Genomic DNA, 12,831 nt, shown 5'->3' on the forward strand with positions numbered 1-12,831 from the left:
ACCTTCGGTGATGAGCCCCCCAAACCCACTCCCCACAACTCTACAACACTACCATAGCCCTAAGGGGTGAAGGGGGGCACCTATATGAGGGTACAGTAGGTTTCTGGTGGGTTTTGAAGGGCTCACATTTTCCACCACAAGTGTAACAGGTAGGGGGAGGGATGGACCTGGGTCCACCTGCCTGAAGTGCACTTCACCCACTAAAACTGCTCCAGGGACCTTCATACTGCTGTCAGGGAGCTGGGTATGACATTTGAGGCTGGCAAAAAATATTTTTAAAGTTTTTTTTAGGGTGGGAGGGGGTTAGTGACCACTGGGGTAGTAAGGGGAGGTCATCCCTGATTCCCTCCGGTGGTCATCTGGTCAGTCCGGACAACTTTTTGAGGCTTGGTCGCAAGAAAAAATGGGCCAAGTAAAGTCGGCCAAGTGCTCGCCTGGGACACCCTTCTTTTTTCCATTATCGGCCGAGGACTCCCATGTGTTAAGTACGCCCCAGTCCCGCCTTCACTATGCTTCCGACACGCCCCTGGGAACTTTGGTCATCCCCGCGACGGAAAGCAGTTGAAGGCGCCCAAAATCGGCTTTCGATTATGCCGATTTGGGCGACCCTGGGAGAAGGACGCCCATCTCCCGATTTGTGTCGAAACATGGACACCCTTTTCTTTCGAAAATATGCCTGCAAGTCTTTCTAGTCTTACTATGGAGGTAATGGTAGGAGAAGATCTCATATCAGAGGGAAAACATTGGTATAAATACCAAGCCCAAAAGCAGTTTCCTGTACCATCACATCTTGGGCCTTTGGCTGGCTAAGCCACTGCACCAACAACATACTTTACATGTGTGGCCAAGGCAAAGCACCAAAACTAATTAATTACTTTAAGGAGTAAGGGACAAGAGAAGGCCTCTGAGAGGAGTAAAAAGAAAATGGTTCCACTGATCCTGGAAGTGAGGATTAGGAAGACAACCCTCGAAGCTGAGATAAAAAGGAACAGGGTTTTACAGGAAAGAAGTGCCTGCTGCCATATCTGAATCCAGTATCCAGAAGCTGTGAGATATCTAACCCCGACCGCACGGCCAAAAGTGGGCCGCAACAAAAAGAAAAGAAAACTTACAAATAGTGAGAAAAACTAAGAAAATAAGGAACTAAAGTACAAATTAAAAAAAAAAAAGTTTTTAGAAAAGCTAAACAAAGAGAAAATATAACAAAAAGAAAAACTCACATGCGATCTCCTGGGCCGAAGGCAACACAGAACAAGAAAAAACTCTGTTACCACCATCACGGAAAAAAAGTAAATGAGGAGGGCACGCTCGCGTAGCGGGCGGGAAGCCGTTCTCGCATGCGCGGAGTGTTCTGCCTGCGCGACAGAGAATTCTGGAAAGTTCTTTGCTTTTGCTCTGCAAATTTTTCCCGGTCTCCTGGGCCGTTGCGGACGACGACCCAATCGTGAGAATAAGCAGCCTGCTTGTCCTCGGAGAATATGGGTTTCCCTGCCCCTCCATCAGGACATTCTGCGAAGACGTCCAAATCGAAATGAGGACGTCCCTTTCGATTATGCCCCTCATAGTGTACTACTTACAATGTCAGCACAATTCGTAATAGAACATTTAACACAATACGTAATAGAACATTTTAATTGACAGTATAGGGTATAAGCAAAGGTGGAACCTACAGAGAGGTAAGAGAGTAAGAGGAGTTAGAAAGTAAGGTGACTAATTTAAAGAAAGTTGTGCATGAGGTCAGAGAAATGGTTAACATATAGATAGGTAAGAGAGTAAGAGGCTGAAAAGAAGTGGTGACAGAATGGGGCCCTAAGGATGTCAAAGGATGGGAGAAGGCAGTGGATGAAGCAGTTATAACCGGGAAGGAGCAGTTTGACAGCACCAAATCACTTAGTAGTAGCTTTTACATTTAGTAATACTACTTTGAAATAACTATAAATCGCAATTACTTGTGAAGAAACTAGAAATGTAGTTAGGATTTAAACAGTAGAGATATAATCAGGATGAATCTATGGTAAATATTACACATTGATACTATATTATCAAACCCATCACCTTCATAGGTTGTGTTCAGTACCTTTTTATACTGGTGAGTTTTTATTAGAGCTTGTCCAATTCTTCTGGCCAATGCTGCGTCTCGGGGATTCTTCCTCTGAGCTTGATCATAGACTTCTAAAGCTTTCTCTGGCTATAAATAATTTATGAGAAATTAAGAGTTCATATGTTTGCAATCAACATATTAACCTCAGTTCTACAAAATTCCTGAGTTGTGTAAATAGCTGCACAGCTAGAAATATTTTTGTTCTCTAATCTGGATTTAGCTCACACCTTATAATTAGAAGCTTTTGATTAGTTACATTCAGGTACAGCAGGTATTTCCCTATCCCTAGAGGACTTGCAATATAGGGGATTCTTTTACAAAGGGTTTGTTGCACACCATTGGGCTTGCTGTATGCCAGTTCAGAACTACTGCCGGGCTACTGAAGGAGCCCGGTGGTAGTTCCCACCCCCAGCATGCGCCATTTCCAGAAACAAAAATATTTTTTATTTTTGTAGTGCTGGGGTTTACCTGGTGGTAATCAGTCAGTGCCACGCATTGCCAGGTTACCACAGGAGCCTTTACCGTCACCTAAATAGGTAGCAGTAAGTCCTCCCCACGGAAATGGCCACACATCAATCCCTGTGATTAGCACAGGGCCATTTGGTTAAAATAATTCCCAGCCTTTTACTCACTGCGGTAAAAGGGGGCCTCAGCACGCACCAAAAACATGAACCAATGCTACCACAGGCCCCCTTTTACCGCAGCTTGGTAAAAGGAGCCCTAAGTTTATTTATTTTTTATTTAAGGTTCATTTGTATCCCACATTTTCCCACACATGCAGGCACAATGTGGCTTACAGAAAATTAGGAAAATTACAAATTAAGAAAATGCAGATAAAGTTGACAACGGAAAGACCAGGGAAGCAGAAGCTAACGGTGGGGAACTAAGCAGGGTGGGGGAGGATAAAGGGTATATTAATCAGCAGAGTAATTAGGGGAGTACGTTTTAACAAAGAAATAAGTCTTTAGCATTTGTTTGAAGAGGGTGTGGTCCGTTTGCATTTTGAGGTGCTGCGGAAGAGCATTCCAGTATTTGGGACTCCAGTAGCGAAAAGAAGAGGTGAAAATCAACTTATATTTGACACCCTTGCAGTTTGGGAAGTGCAGTTGGAGATATGTTTTATTCTGAGTTTATTTGTTGGAATATGTTAGCTTTGGGAAATGTGCAACACGGATATCTTTGTAATTTTTTTTTTTAAGTACAAGAGGAAATACATTACTGTTTTTGTTTCTCCTATGTTGCTGAACATGCTCAGCCCGAACTCTCGGGGTTCCCAATTCAAGTTTATACCTGAAGCAATGGAAGGTTAAGTAGCTTTCCCAAGGTCAGAATGAGCATCAGCAGGATTTGAATCCTGTCTTCCCTAGTTTTTGAGCTTCCTACTTTAACCTCTAGGATACTCCTCCACCAATTCATGGCATTTGCTCTTATTCTACAGAAATGAAATTTTGGCCAGTCTGAGGGATATTCCACTATGTCCCAGGAACATTTACATCTCTGAATTTCGCATTAAGAGTCCATCATTCTTGTAAATGCCAGCAGGTCAATATTCATCCACCATGGTCAGTGGGTTTTTTATTTTTAATTCTAGCTATGGTGGTTAAAAAATAATCTGGATATTCAGCACCACTATCCAGATAGTGGCACTGAATTCTTGGATAGAATGGCAACCGCAGACGTTATCCAGACTGCAGTGATAAGTTATCTAGATAGCAGACTGAATATCACCACTATCTGCATATTTCCCAGAACCGCTTATTTACCACCCACACTTTGCCCTAGCATTAATGGCAGCAATTCTATTAAAGTTAGGCACCATTAGCATGCCCAAAATCAACAACTAGCCCCCAAAAGCTGGGAGTGAGGGCCTGATGCACAAAACTTACCATGCTTGCAATGTTTGCAGCCGGTCTAAAGCCAATGTTATTTAGCGCTTTATGCACAAAGGGGTTCTGCATCCCTTTTGTCATTTGCCATAGCAGCTAGCGACTACCCTATGCAAAAGTATTACAACAAGCTCATCAGTATTAAAATGAGCAGTCAAAGCGATGCACAGACATTTCTGTACACCTACCTTTAACATGTGCCTACCTTTAACTTGCAAAACTTTATGGCAGGTCTAGAGCTGTTATGGGAACAGTCTGCTTGCACTATGCAGTACAAACAGACTGGACCCCTGACCACCCCCACCCCCAAAACTTCATGGTATCCCTGATGGTCCAGTAGACCTCCCTCTTGAGCCCCCCCGAAACAAAAACTCCTTGGTGGTCCAGCGGGCCTGACTGCCCCAAAACCTTTAAAACCTCCTTGGTGATCCAGCAGACCCCCTCTCGACCCCCCCTCCCCCAGCCCCTGGAAACAAAAATTCCCTGATGGTCCAGTGGACCACTTCTTGACTCCTCCCCCCCCCCCCCCCCCCACACACACACACATACAGATAATTCAAAAACCTCCACATATCTTGAGAGTTGGAGGCAGAAGCAACACCTATTTCCTCCTGCCTCTGGGCCCGCTCTTCTCAAAATGGCAGCACTCGGCCCCTGCCCGGTACATCCTGGGATGCACTTGGAGGGGCTAGCACCATATAAGGAGTTTTTTCCTTTATATTGGACTTAGCCCCTCCCAGTGCACCCAGGATACACTGGGTAGGGGCTGGGTGCCACCATTTTGAGAAGGGTGGACCCAGAGGCAGGAGGGAGTAGGTGTTGCTCCTGCCCTTCTGCATCCAACTCTCAAGGTATGTGAAGGGGTGGAGCTCATTAGACCACTACAGAGGGTTTTGTGTTGTGGGGCACGGGGGCTTGAGGGGGTGCACTGGACCATCAGGGAGTTTTTGATTCCGGGGGGGTGGGATGGGGTCCACTGGACCACCAAGGAGTTTTAAACCTATATGGGGGGGTTGGGCTCATGGTCCACTGGACTAAAGTTGGGGGGAGGGTCAGGAAGGGAGCAATAATCACTGGACATGCCCACAAGAGCTGTGCCAACCACACAGCTCTTGTGGGCATGCGCCAAGAATGCTCGGACCCTTTTACCAACCAATACTCAAAATTAATAGCATGTATATAATTTGCATGCTGTTAGTGTTGAGCATTGGTCGGTCATTCTGAATTGGATACTGGGCCAGCATGGTCAGAAAAACAAAGTCACCAGACAACAAAGGTAGAAAAGATCATTTTATTTTCATTATAGTGTTTGGAATATGTCCACTTTGAGAATCAGGTGCTCAACATTAAAAGTTTATATTTATTTACTTATTTATGGCATTTTATCCCACATTAAACATGAATTAGGGTGTTTTGTGGCTCTACATGAGAATTGTGATGATATGAACCCTTGTTTCATATTGTTGACGGTCTGCATTTTCCGTATGGGTGGTATATTGGTGTATTAGGTTCTGCCCAGTGTAATATTTATGGTACAGTGAGGTTCTGAGTGTGTTTTTGCACAAAGTTGTGCATAGTGTTTTGCAGTTGAGCGATTGTGGTTAGTAAATGCTTTGAGCAACCACTTTATTCTTTGACATATGATACATATCTAATATCTAAATTTAATAAAAGGTATTAATTGTGACTTTTATTTTTACTTATTTTTTCTGTGTGTTATCAGACAATTATGGATTTAAGCTCCACCCCTGGCCCCACCCCTAACCCCCCCCCCCCTTTAGCCTCGCCAAACAGTTGGGCCACCAACCGCCTATGCTGTATAGTGTTAGATGAGGGCAAAGAGAGAGCTAATTAGAGAATGCACTGAAAAGCCAATCAGCAGCACAACACACCAACTCACACTCCAGATCAAAAGAAACATCTTCTCTGCAATTTAGTTGCTATTTGTAGCAGGTGAACATTTGGGTGCATCCTTTTCACACCATCAGCATGCCTGATATTTCTGGATTATAATCCTACTAGCCGTTAAGCCCGTTAAAACGGGCGAGCATTGGTATGGGGGTTTTCCAGGGCCCCCTCCCCCCACCGCTGCAGGGCCCCCTCCCCCCACCTCGCCGCTGCAAGGCCCCCTGCTCTCCCTCCATCCCTGCCAGCTCCAAGGCCCCAGTCCCTCCCCCCCCCAGCTCCAAAGGGCGCCCTTCGTTCCTTTCCCCCATCCTAGCTCCAAGGGCCCCTGCCTGCCAGCCAGCTCGAAGGCCCCCTTCTGTCCCTCCCTCCCAGCTCCAAGGCCCCCCTCCTTCTGATACCTCCCATGTCCAGCATTTCTCCTCCCCTCCCTCCCCCCCAAGGTTGCCGCCACCGCCCCTCCCCCCAGAGGTTGCCGCTACTGCCCCCCCGAGTCGCCGCCGCCCCCGCCCCCCCTCCACCCGGCCCGGGCCCTCTCTTCGCTATTGAACTTACATCGCGGAAAACGCAGCAGGGCAGATCAGCTGAGCTCCCGTCGACCTTTCTTCCCTGCCTGTGTGCCACCCTCGCCGACGTTACATCACACGAGGGCGGGACACAGGCAGAGAAGGAAGGCCGACTGCAGCTCAGCTGATCTGCCCTGCTGCTTTTTCGGCGATGTAAGTTCAGTAGCGAAGAGAGGTCCCGGGCCGGGTGGAGGGGGGGGCGGCGACCTCGGGGGGGGGGGGCGGTTCCCTCCCTCCCCTTTGCGCAGTTTCCCTCTCTGTCCCGCCCTCGTCATCACGTATCGACGCGGGGGCAGGACAGAGAGGGAAGTGTCTACTGCGCATTTACGGTCACTCGCATTTTATATGTTTGATGTGAGAGGATTCTGGTCCTGTCCAGCATACACCCATTTGCTGCCCCAAACATACCACCTTTCGGGACATGTGCACATACCTAATATGCTGCACTTATGTGTGCCTGTTTGATGTGGAATATCACCGAACTCAGGGCCTGATGCACAGAAAAACATCTGCTCATCATCGATTCTGCTGCTATCTGTCCTCTTAACTCCGTTTCCAGGGCTTCCTTTCCATTTATTTCTTTACTTTCCGCCTTTCTTCTTCATTTCTTGTCCTACATCCGTAAGTAAAAGCTGGGTCCTCCACAGACTTGACTATCTAGTGGATCCAGCTTCTGCCTATTTTCTTCATCCATGTGCAGTTTTTCTCTCTTCCTTTTCCCTCATCTCCTTCCTCACTCTTCCCTCCCCTCCATCCATGTCCAGCATTTCTTCCCTCTCCCTTCCCTCTCCTCCATCCATGTCCAGCAACTCTCCTCTCCCCTGCCCCCCTCCAGCCATCCATACCCACCCAGCGATTCTCTCCTCTCCCCTGCCCCCTCCAGCCATCCACACCCACCCAGCGATTCTCTCCTCTCCCCTGCCCCCTCCAGCCATCCACACCCACCCAGCGATTCTCTCCTCTCCCCTGCCCCCTCCAGCCATCCACACCCACCCAGCGATTCTCTCCTCTCCCCTGCCCCCCTCCAGCCATCCACACCCACCCAGCGATTCTCTCCTCTCCCCTGCCCCCCTTCAGCCATCCATACCCACCCTCAACAATTCTCCTCACTCCCCTGCCTCCGTCACAGCAGCTGCAGTGAAAGCCCGTTTCTAGCCTTGTAAGCCTTCCCTTCATTTCCGTCAGTGTCCCGCCCTCGCGGAAAGAGGAAATGACGTCAGAAGAAGGCGGGACACTGACGGGAACGAAGGGAAGGCTTACAAGTGAAATATTCAGATCCTTTTCTCAATAGTGAAACCTCAAACTTGTAAATTTCCACCAATCTCTTTTCACTCATATTTTCTCATTTACCACATAATCAGGCACTCTTTTATAATTTCAATTCTTTCTATCAATCCTTACACACGGAGCTCAAAGCTGCATGTCCTCTCAGTCCAAATCTTCAGTTGCTCTCTTCTCTCTGTTCCCGGGCAGATTTCTAACAGGAGCTGCTCATCCAATCAGAGAGCTCTATTTGAATATAGATTAACATACAGACACTCTAATGGGAATTTTTAGTCAAAAACACTAGATAAACCCTTCGTTTTTGGATCAATCTTCAGATTTGTGATCAGAGCCATGCCCTAACATTAAGGCTGTAAACATTTCCAACAATTTTTACCCATAAATATGCAAATGAGAACCTCCCAAAAACAGACTAATTTGCATATGGCTTGAGCAAATTTGAGTACATAGCATACCAATCCCACTTCTTAGAACCTAAATTCTGCAATTAGATTTAATACAAATACTTTTAAAACTTATTTTTAGCACTGTTAAAATCTCAGGTGTCAGTGCAAGTCTCTTTGGTATGAACTGCTCATGCAGGAAGTCATCCTCATTAAATATCTCCCTGGCAACCCAGGACACCTCCAGCCAACCCCCCTGCTCTCCCAGCAGTACGGTAAACAAATTAAACCATAAACCAATTTCTACAACTGGTTTCACAAGGCTAGAGATGGACTTTCACTGCAGCTGCTGCTGCGAGGATGGAGGTAAATCAACAATTTAACCCCCCCCCCCCCAGAGCAGCAGGACTCCCGGGAGAAACAGCTGATCCATCCTGCTGCAGCAGAGGAGGCTTAGCCTCCCCAAGCCTCTTATACCGGGCGCCTATGCTATACAGCACTCAACACCCATCTGCTCCATATTGCCCCTTTTTACCAAACACCTTTTCCAGCACCCTAAACTCCTGCATTCCTCAGCCCCCCTCCAACACCTCCACTCCATCTCTCTGTGCAAGTCTGTGTGTGTGAATGCACGTGAGCACATTTGGGTGTGCTCATCTATCACTGTGTGCCTGTGTCTAGCTGTCTGTTTAACCTTGTGTGTGTATGTGTGGTAAGTTACCTCAGCTGGTGGTGGACACTGACGGTACATCTGGTAGTAGATTTAAGCATGGGTGGAAGCAAGGTGTTACTCTTGTGGGCCCTTGCTCATAGGAGACATAGGGGGCACCAGAAAACAAGGAGGGTCCCAAATACATGAAGGGACACACTTTGTCAGTGCACCTGAAGGTCACCACAGCCCTAGAATTTTTTTTGTAACTGGAACCTTTCACATACCCCTCTGGGCAACATCAGGTGTCAGCCAGCCATCTCCTGCTGTACGAACAGCAGCAACACCAAACCCATAACAGAATTATTTGAGCTGGCAGCCTTCCTCTCGGTTATATGATAGGTAAGAGATTAAGTAAGAAGAGTTAGAAAGTAAGGTGACTAATTTAAAGAAAGTTGCACATGAGGTCAGAGAGATGGTTAACATATAGATAAATAAGAGGAGTTAGAAAATAAGATGACTAATTTAAAGAAAGGTGCACATGAGGTCAGAGAGATGGCTAAATATTATCTCAGCTAGGGTAGTAGGAGTGAATAAACATGTCCTGCTGCAGTATGTGCAGCCCGTGACACTCCTTGTGTGTGTGAGTGAGGCTAACAAGTTAGTTACTTCTTCCATTAAAGGCCTGATTGAAGAGCCCAGCTTTCACCTGCTTCCTGAAGTACAGATAGTCTTGTGTTAAACGGATATAACGTTTCATCTTATTAGAAACACCTGTGATCTATATGATACCACTTCACACATTGCTGCTGTCTCTTGTTTCAGCTAGGCGCACTGCAAGGTTGCATGCTTTAAGTCTTCGAGATGACCTCTATGACCCACTGGCAGATGCCCCATGTCAAGGGGACAGTCTTTTCAGTGACAAAGTTAAAGATGCTGTCACCAAGGTTAAAGATGACCGATCAACTTTTAAAGAGCTCTCTAACCCTGCTGATGGTCAATCTTCATACAAAAAGTACCAGTATTCCACTTACAGATGACCATATTTGTCACCATTTCCTTCCCAGGCTTCTTCTACATGCAGGTACTAGCCCTACTATGGACACCAATAGCCTAAGCAACTTCAACAATCTGCCTCTCCATGCCAGAGGCCACATGAGAGGAGATCCCAACCTGCTGCTTCTTCCATTTCTACTAAGCAGGCCCCAGGTTTTTGACCCTTTACCATTAGGCAGCTGCCTTCAGTTTTTCTACCAAGAATGGAGCAACATTACCACAGACAACTGGATATTACAAATTATCTCCCAGGTCTACCATCTGAATTTCATTTCTCCTTCTCCTCAGGCCATCGCCCATCACTCCTCTCACCAATCCGTCATCCTTACTTAAGAGATACACTCTCTTCTTCAAATTCAAGCAACAGAGTTGCTCCCACCCCCTGATGTTCCACAAGGTTTTTTTCTCCTGATATTTTCTAATACCCAGAAAGTCATATGGCTTCTGTCCCATTCTCGATCTCAAGAATTTGAACCTTTTTCTCAAAAAGGAGAAATTTTGAATGCACTCCTTACAGTCAATACTACAGCTTCTTCTTCCAAATGCTTGGCTGGCAACTTTGGATTGCAAGGACGCTTATGCTCATATCCTAATACACTGCAGCCACTGGAAGTACCCCCTTTACTTTGAACAACTAACATTTCCAGTTTAAGGTCCTGTCATTCGGACTTTGGTTTGCACCTAGACTGTTCACCAAATGCCTGGAAGTGGTAGCAGCTTTTCTCAGAAAGAACAGAGTATTTGTCTTTCCTTACTTAGACAACTGACTTATCATTGGAAGCTCCAAAGTGGATTTGTTACAACATCTCCATCTAACCATTTTTAGTCTTCAACGATTAGGATTCATCATCAACGAAGAAAAATCAGTCCTCTTTCCTTCTCAAGCTATTCAATCAATCGGAGCAGTCTTAGACCCAACACAAGCTCGAGCATTTCTACCTTCTGCCCTTGCTCAAGCAATTCATCAGCTAGCTTCACAACTCCTGCCAGCATGAACATGTACAGCAAGAACATTTCTTCGTCTTTTAGGCCACAAGTCAGCAACTATAGTGGTTATCACTGTCACAATAGTGGTTATCACTGTCACACGTTTGAAGATGAGTCCCATTCAATGGTGCCTCAAACAACAGTGAGTTCAGTTCAGACAGAACCTGTGACACAGCTCTTCTCTGGAGGCTTCATCCACCCAATCTCTCTCAAGAAGCTCCATTGAAACCTCTTCCTCACAATATCATACTTACAACAGATGCCTCTCCCATAGGTTGAGGAGCTCATCTACCAAACCATACCACTCAAAGAACTTGGTCTATTACAGATAAATGCTTTACATCAACATCCTGGAACTTTGTGTAGTCTTCTATGCAATCAAAGTCTTCCAAAAGCTTCTCTGGGGGAAAACCGTCCTTCTTCATACAGACAACCAGGTAGCAAAGTTTTACCTCAACAAACATGGAGGCACGGGATCCCGCACTCTTTGCCTTGAGACCTGCTGCATCTTCAATACTCTCCTCTCCATGAACTCATGGCTCATAGCATCATACATTCCAGGCATTCAGAATTCCTTAGCCGACAAACTGAGCAGAGTCCTTTGTACTCATAAATGATCTCAATAAGGAAAATTTTCATACCTGGAGTACTCCTGTCGTAGATCTCTTCTCGACAGACAGCAACAAGAAGTGTCTCCTCTTCTGCTCCAGAATTCCATCACACCACAGTCTGTCAAATGATTCATTTACAACCCCATGGATAGCACATCTTTTCTATGAAATTCCCTCCAATGGAGCAATACAAAGGCATTATTACATCCTCATTTTTGTTTTCCATTCCTTTCCTAGTAATACCTAACATTCTATTTGCCTTCTTAGCCGCCATAGCACACTGAGCAGAGGGTTTCAATGTATCATCAACAACGACGCCTAGATCCCTTTCTTGGTTGGTGACTCCTAACATGGAACCTTGTATTACGTAGCTATAATTTGGATTTCTGTTTCCCACATGCATCACTTTGCACTTGCCATCTGCCATTTAGATGCCCAGTCTCCCAGTCTCGTAAGGTCCTCTTGTAATTTTTCACAATCCTCTCGTGATTTAACAACTTTGAATAACTTTGTGTCGTCAGCAAATTTAATTACCTCACTAGTTACTCCCATCTCTAGATCATTTATAAATATATTAAAAAGCAGCGGTCCCAGCACAGTCCATAGTCTATTATTGAGATGGACATGGAGGAAGCTACTGTTTACGCCGGGATTCGTAGCATGGAACGTTGAGTTTCTGCCAGTTCCTTATAACCTGGATTGGCCACTGTTGGAAACAGGATACTGGGCTAGATAGGCCATTGGTCTGACCCAGTTTGGCTCTTCTTATGCTCTTATGAGAGGGAGCGCTCCTCCTGGTGCCAGTGCTTCTTGGGTAACGGAGGATCTGATGTCCTGATGCTTCCAGCATCATGTGTCGAGGAAGACCAATGCTTATGCTTCTTGGGCTTCCCCCGATGCATAGAGCCTTGAACCCCCGGTGCCGATGAGGATGATGTCAAATCCATATGCATTCACAGTGTCAGATCTGATGCTGACCAGTCCTAGGGCCTGCAATTAGCGCCCAGTGTCGAGGCAGGTGAAGACCCACTTGATGCCGATGCACTCTCTCTGGATATCAAAGTCAGAGCAACCATGGAAGTTGATGGCACCAGTGCCAAAGTCGATGTTCTAGCTTTTGAGGAGCCAAAAAGATGCTCCATTTGAGCCAGTCTCAATCACTGAGTTCTCACCTGCATTTTTAAATAGAGATCACAATAAGAGGGATCATGATCTGGCCCAAGGCACCTGATGCATTAATTGCGTAGGTCTCTAGAGGAAATCACCCATCTACGCTGGGCACACCTCTTTCAAATAACTTATGGACAAACAGTGCAATTGAATTTGCTAACTGTATTTGTGTACGCTGCCTACCCTCTTTTCTCCTCTCCCTTTCTTCCCTTCTCTTATTTTCCCCCTTGGTG

At 46.1% G+C, this 12,831-nt stretch overlaps 1 protein-coding gene across 1 annotated transcript in view; it reads right to left on the reverse strand.

Annotated features, from left to right (window-relative positions):
* TTC21A (tetratricopeptide repeat domain 21A) overlaps positions 1 to 12,831 on the reverse strand; it is a 294,579-nt gene that overhangs the window by 111,575 nt on the left and 170,173 nt on the right. Inside the window, 1 exon segment of the mRNA XM_030198073.1 lies at positions 2,078 to 2,188. Within this exon segment, the coding sequence (XP_030053933.1) occupies positions 2,078 to 2,188 (111 nt within the window).

The sequence above is a fragment of the Microcaecilia unicolor genome, chromosome 1 (assembly GCF_901765095.1).
Source record: "Microcaecilia unicolor chromosome 1, aMicUni1.1, whole genome shotgun sequence".
Taxonomy (NCBI): Eukaryota; Metazoa; Chordata; class Amphibia; order Gymnophiona; family Siphonopidae; genus Microcaecilia; species Microcaecilia unicolor.